General features: G+C 37.1%; 2 protein-coding genes across 2 annotated transcripts in view; both read right to left on the reverse strand.

Moving 5' to 3' along the window:
- Window positions 1-317: 317 nt before the first annotated feature.
- On the reverse strand, window positions 318-1,686 carry LOC121378103 (kielin/chordin-like protein). The gene is made up of 2 exons (XM_041506203.1): window positions 1,399-1,686; window positions 318-554 (listed from the first exon to the last, which is right to left on the reverse strand). The coding sequence occupies exons 1-2, from the start codon at window positions 1,684-1,686 to the stop codon at window positions 318-320; spliced, it is 525 nt and encodes a 174-aa protein (XP_041362137.1).
- A 2,313-nt stretch (window positions 1,687-3,999) lies between these two features.
- LOC121378104 (metalloprotease mig-17-like) overlaps window positions 4,000-6,647 on the reverse strand; it is a 10,886-nt gene continuing 8,238 nt past the window's right edge. The window contains exons 9-10 of the mRNA XM_041506205.1: window positions 5,104-5,155; window positions 4,000-4,441 (exon numbers count right to left, since the gene is read on the reverse strand). Coding sequence (XP_041362139.1) covers window positions 4,125-4,441; window positions 5,104-5,155 — 369 coding nt within the window. The 3' untranslated portion in view covers window positions 4,000-4,124. The remainder of the gene's footprint in view (window positions 4,442-5,103; window positions 5,156-6,647) is intronic.

The raw sequence follows: 6,647 nt of genomic DNA on the forward strand, positions 1-6,647 counted from the left end.
TTCTATATATCAGTAAGTAAGTTTACCTCTGTAACACCTGGGACAAAACATTTCTATTTACTATTTCACATAAACATCTTCTATAGATCAGTAAGAAAGTTTACCTCTGTAACGCCTGGGACAGGACAATTCTATTTACTATTTCACATAAACATCTTCTATATATCAGTAAGTTTACTTCTGTAACACCTGGGACAGGACATTTCTGTTCACTATTTCACATACACATCTTCTATAGATCAGTAAGTAAGTTTACCTCTGTAACACCTGGGACAGGACATTTCTATTTACTATTTCACATAAACATCTTCTATAGATTAGTAAGCAGGTTTACCTCTGTAACACCTGGGACAACACTCTCCGGGCGGCTTCACCCCGTCCACACACACGACGTTGACGCAGAATTCTTTGCGGCACAGTGGCTGTCTGAAGCCCAGACACTGGCACTTGGAGCAAGGATCGCTGGGCGGGTCGTTGTACACGTCACCAAACGGAATCGTCTTGCCGTATTTCTGGCAGCCGATGTCCTCACAGCAGCAGCCGTCGTCACTCCACTGGCAAATATATGTAATGTGTGTTTAATAGGTATAACAACAACAGCAACAACAACAACAGCAGCAGCAGCTGCAACAACAACAGTACTGCGTAGGGAACCAAAAAGAGAAACGAAAACATTCCAGCCAAGACAAAACCCCCATCAAAGACCACAACGAACCATGAGAGAGAGAGAGAGAGAGAGAGAGAGAGAGAGAGAGAGAGAGAGAGAGAGAGAGAGAGAGAGAGAGAGAGAGAGAGAGAGAGAGAGAGAGAGAGAGAGAGAGAGAGAAGCAGAAAAGAGACAGACAGAAACAGAAAAAGACACACAGGGAGATACAGAGAGAGACAGACAGACAGATAACCATACAGACAGACACACACATATATAGATATAAAAAAAACCAGAGACTGGCGAAGACATTTGGAGTAACATAGAGCAACTTAGTTCTTATTTATCTCCCTCTTTGTTGCTCCCACCCATACAAATATAAACGATAGAGAGGGATAGAGAGAACAAGAAAGACAGAGAGACAAAACCAAAAAGGACACATACAGACAGAAATACACACAATAATTCTCTCTCACACAAAATTGAGAGCGAGTGAGACCGAGCAAGACAGAATGAGGAAAAAGAGAGACATTAAGTGATTGGGAATAAAGAGAGAATGAGGAAAAGTAGAGAGACAAAGAGAGATAGAGATATATCAATACATATTTAAACAAAATAATAATGCGTGCACAATGAACGACATATGGACACTTTAACTGATATTCCATCCCCATGAATAAATATACAGAAACAGACACAATATAATATACACCAACGTACAAATTAAGTACCAATAACTGTATTGTACTTACTTTCCCGCAGAAGTAATCATGGTACGGTTTGTAGGGGTTTTTACATTTCGGCCCTCCTTCGCACACTGTATGCATATTTCCAACACATTCGCACTTCCGGCAGCGCTCTTTCCACGTCGTGCCGACAGGTACGCGCATATCCGGCCAGATAATGCACCATCCGCGAGTCTTCAGTTCAATTTTCGTGTCTGCGACTTTTGGGGTGTGGACGTCAGTGATGGCCAACTTCGTAGCTGCTTGTGCAGCCAGACAAATCACCAATTGAAGCAAGTACATTCCTAGAGCCATGCTGATTTTTTTTTTTTATTATTCTATATTACACTCTTTTTTTTTTCACTTTCAACGACAATTTACAATAACACAGAATGAGATAAAATAAAAATATTTTAGCTGCGATCAAATCGTGTGTATTTTTATTTTTATTTTTATTTTACTTTACTTACTTTTTTTTTTTTTAAATTTAAATTTATATTTTAATTGAAAATAGTATACTGATCCAAATTTCGCTTAATCACAATTCAAAGAGTAAACTAGTATTTAATATATTTATATTTAATGTATTTTTGCCTTTAAATTAAAATTTTTTTTAGATTTTTAAAATTTTGTTTCAAATTTATCAAATATAAGTCAATATTTAAAAATCTGCTTTACAATACTGAACCAAAACACACACAATATATTAAATCTAAAACATTTCTCTTTCTTTTAAATCTGTTTCTAGTCAGTGAACCAAAGAAGTCACGACAGAACTGAACACATTCAATGAAAGTGATGATGTTTTATAGGAAACATGTTTTGTTCAGAGACAGTCACTCAATATTGGCGGAATTTACAGGCCGATTCTGGCTGGCTGGTCGGGCGGTGTTACGCGCATTGTCCGTACGTCAAATCTTTGACGTTTCTGTCACGTTCGCGGCTGATAATCTCAGCCCGGGGCTAACCAAGGACACAGCCGTCCAATGAAAACGCAAAACCCGATTGTTGACCTTCTGCTCCTGTACGTTGGTATGTTGTACGCCGGCGATCTGCATTTGTATTCTTACTGACATGAGAGGTAAACGCACTTCCGGTCGTATTTTATATACAAAATTGTGTTGTTTATTGAACAATTTCGTGTGCGCATTTGGTTGTAAATATTTTCTTTCTCTTTCATTTTTAACAGAGATAAAATTATGGGATTAATTTAAGTGTTTGCTGTTGCAAGTTGTTTGTAGGTGAGGTTCAGCTGAAAAATAAATTGTTTAATAATGTCTAGCCCAAGTTAGATATGCAGACATCATATAAAAGAGGTATAACATTTTTTTTTTAAACATTAATTTACATAGCGAGGTGTGTGTGTTTGAGCGGGGGGGGGGGGGGGGGGGGGGGCACGGAGGCTATGCACCACCCCTCAATCAGACAATCTAAAAATCTGGCTACACAAGTGAAAGCATTCATTTGACTTGTTAAAACATTTAAACATCCAGTTAATATATAAGACATATGAAACAAGTAAGACTTTTGTTTCTATCTTTTAAAATTAATTTGCAGGTCGTGGCACTTAATCTGTACAAGGGTCGGGACGTAGTCCAGTCGTAGAGCGCACAACTGATGCGCCGTCGCTGTGGGATCGATCTCTGTGGGTGGACCCATTGGTTTATTTCTCGTTCCAGCTGGTGCATCACTACTGGTGTACCAAAGGCCGTGGTATGTGCAATCCTGTCTGTGGGATGGTGCATAGAAAAGATATCTTGCTACTAACGGAGAAATGTAACTAAGACTATATGTAAAAATTACCAAATGTTTGACATCCAATAGACGATGATTGATAATTGTAAACTGACTGGAATGTGTTCTGTATTATGATTGGTTAATTACATTCTTTTTCCCGGGATCAAATGGAAATAACACCCGGAAATTAGAAATTGACGTCATTTGCAATTGGAACAGGCGAAGTTGATGATTCAAGGGCCTACAGTTATATTGTAGCCAGGTATTTATTTCAAGAAATGCCAAATATACAGTTAGTTCTTTAGAAAAACAATTCAGTTTACAATAGACATAACCAAATGGAGTTTTTAGATGTGCTGGTTATATGGTCATTACCTAAATCAATGTGTTCTAGTGGTGTCGTTAAACAAAAAACAAACTTTAGCTTTAATCTGTTCAAAATATGTCTGAATATGTATGTGTTGCTTGTACCGAGTTGAAAGTTGATTGTGCAATGTAATAACAGTATGTCATACGTTGTAAGAGTATAAGCAATTTGTGCTCACTGGTTTTTTTATGCTGTGGTAATCTGCTATCAGATTCAATAAGTTGATAGTAGAATGCGATACATTATATATGGGTGACAATTGTCTGTTTTAACATAAATATAAATTAAATTATTTACTATAATATAAAAATATTTATAAATTAAAAAAGAGAGAAAACATACACTAATAAAACAATAAAAAATAATTTAAAATAGATAGTTAAATAAATAAATAAATATATAAATACTTAATTTAGTTAACTAATAAACACGTGACATTGACGTAGTTCCGCCACAATGAAAGTAAACGTATTAGTGGTAAAGTAACGGTTCTAATTCAAACAAAATAAACTCAACAGTAGAGACATTTTTTCAATGAAACCAAGCCAGGTTTTTATTTTTATATAGAGTAGGACCAAAACAACAACAACGTACATTTCGTCCTCAAGTGGAGGTCATAGCCCCCACTCCCACCCCACCCACCCGGTTCCTATGGGCCTGGTCTTTGGCCCTGAAACGAAACAGACTGGGTCGGTGCAATTCCAGGACGTTGGCGTGTATTCTGGACCATAACAGACTGAGTCGGTTTAACAGGAAAAATCCCAACAGACTGAGTCGGTTTGACAGGGAAAATACCAACAGACTGAGTCGGTGCTAGTTTCATTCCGCCTGACATCGTTGGGCGTGGTTTGTTTGTTGGGCGTGGTCCTTTGCACGTGGCACAGCACAGCTGGTCATTTAAAAACGCAATCGTACAGAGATCCAAGGTACATCGCACATCCGGGTCGTCGCCGGCAGGGCAGTTAACTATGGGGAGATAACGGAGTAGAGGTTACAAAATAACAATGAAAGATATTGACATAATATGTAATGTTGTTTGTTCTTCTTGTTTTAATGGGGCTAGTTCGTTTCTAAAGTAAGGTTGCTTATAAACTAGTTTGGGACATCCAAAAGTCGACAGACAGATTGATGGACGCTCTGACAGCCGCAGAGAGAAAAATAGATAGACAAACAGAAAGACATATAGATAGATGTATAGATAGATGTATAGATGTATAGATAGATATAGATAGATAGATAGATGGATGGATGGATATATAGATAAATGTAATCTTGTTATTGTTGGTGGTGATATTATTATTATTATTATTATTTGAACAACATTTATTTATTTAATGTATGTATTTATACTGCACCAGGCCCGTAGGAACGACTTTGGGAGTGTGTGTGTGGGGGGGGGGGGGGGGGGGGGGGGGGGGGGGGGCACTGACGGATCGGGTACAAACTCTATATCAGAATTTGGTTACAATGGCAAATATTAATGTGTAAAGAAAAAAGAATAAAGAAAGGCTCACAAGTGTGGGGGGGGGGGGTGGGGGGGGGCACGTGCAACCCCCCGCCCCAACTGATTTCCATAAAATTAGCAGATCACAAGATAGTGCGAGCCGAACTTTGAGAACGCAACTTACGTGGTCTAGATGGCGCCTTGGCGGAGAACACACAGACCCCAGACTGGCACCACTAAATAACAAGTGATACTCACTATTACCACTGGTGTATATTCATATTTATTTATTTATTTATCCTATAACTTAACCATGATATCCATGTCACAAACCCATATGATAATTTAGTGCACAGACCCGGTTAATAATGGTATGCAAATTTGCAAGGTCTCTAGGTAATGTGTTGCTGTGCATGGGTCATTTGCTTACAAGCCAAGGTCTCACTACACAGATGTCATCTGCCATTGAAACCCTTATTAAATTGCCCAACTTCAAACGGAGATTGCCAATAGAACGGGTTCTCGTTGGCACTAACAACACACACCATTGCGAACATACATTATATAAGCATTTATTTTCACTCCAAAATTGAGAACATTTCCGTCTCAGTTGTTTGATATATGACTGCATCTGGCTGTAGTACCGGTCCGAACAAGTGGTTCATTAACCGATTCACTCCGGCTGTCTCTTGCGCTATACATCCATGTCCCGAAAGGTCAATGCACAATATTACAAATTAGCATGGGCAAAAAACAGCCAGAAAGATAACCATTAAACATACATATTGTTTTAATTCTTCACCATTTCCTAGAAGTGAATATGTGAACGATAACTTGTGTCACAATTAGGAACTATAGTGGACCGTGATGACTCTCATCCGGAAGTGATCTGTGTAGTGAGACCCAAGATCTGTATACCTCAGCGCAACGTTTTCAAAGATTTAGTTAAAATGCGTGACGTCAAAGTAATTTGTGATAATTGTGATGACGTAATATTACGATGGTGGCGACTTTAGTACTGTGATTACTACTAACAATTGAATTAAAATGCTATTTTAGAAGAATTATAGGATAAATAGAATTCGTTACTCGTGTTTTTTAATATGTAAAATATCAAATATATATATTGTTTGGTTTTTGGGTTTTTTTTTCCTTCAAACAAATATTTGATTAAAAGTAGTATATTGATGCAAATTTCGATTAAGTACAATTCAAAGAGTAAACTAATATTTAATATATTTTCAGATTTTGTACTTTTACTGAATCAAGCACGAACTATTCTGCAAATCTAAACGATTTTAAAATTCAATTTTTGCGTTAATATTTAAGAAAACGATTTTCAAATTGTATTTTTGCCTTTCTTTAAGCAAAGTTAGATTCTTAAAATTTCATAGGCCCATTGTTTCATATTTATCAAATAAAAGTCAATATTTCAAAATCTGCATTACAATACTAAACAAAACAAAATCGCAATGTATTTAATGTAGGAATTTTGTTTTTAAATTTGTTTCTCGTTAGTGAACACAAAAAAAAGAAACACATGTTTTATTCAACGACGCACTCAACACATTTTATTTACGGTTATATGGAAGGAAATGGTTTATTTAACGACGCACTCAACACATTTTATTTACGGTTATATGGAAGGAAATGGTTTATTTAACGACGCACTCAACACATTTTATTTACGGTTATATGGCGTCGGACATATGGCTAAGGACCACACGG

This window comes from Gigantopelta aegis, chromosome 7 (genome assembly GCF_016097555.1).
Source record: "Gigantopelta aegis isolate Gae_Host chromosome 7, Gae_host_genome, whole genome shotgun sequence".
In the NCBI taxonomy this organism is placed as follows: Eukaryota; Metazoa; Mollusca; class Gastropoda; order Neomphalida; family Peltospiridae; genus Gigantopelta; species Gigantopelta aegis.

Coding starts and splice junctions, on each gene's coding strand:
- LOC121378103 (XM_041506203.1), bottom strand. CDS start 1,686: ATGGCTCTAGGAATGTACTTGCTTCAATTGGTGATTTGTCTGGCTGCA. Junction 555..1,398: donor ATGATTACTTCTGCGGGAAA/GTAAGTACAATA, acceptor TATATTTGCCAG/TGGAGTGACGACGGCTGCTG.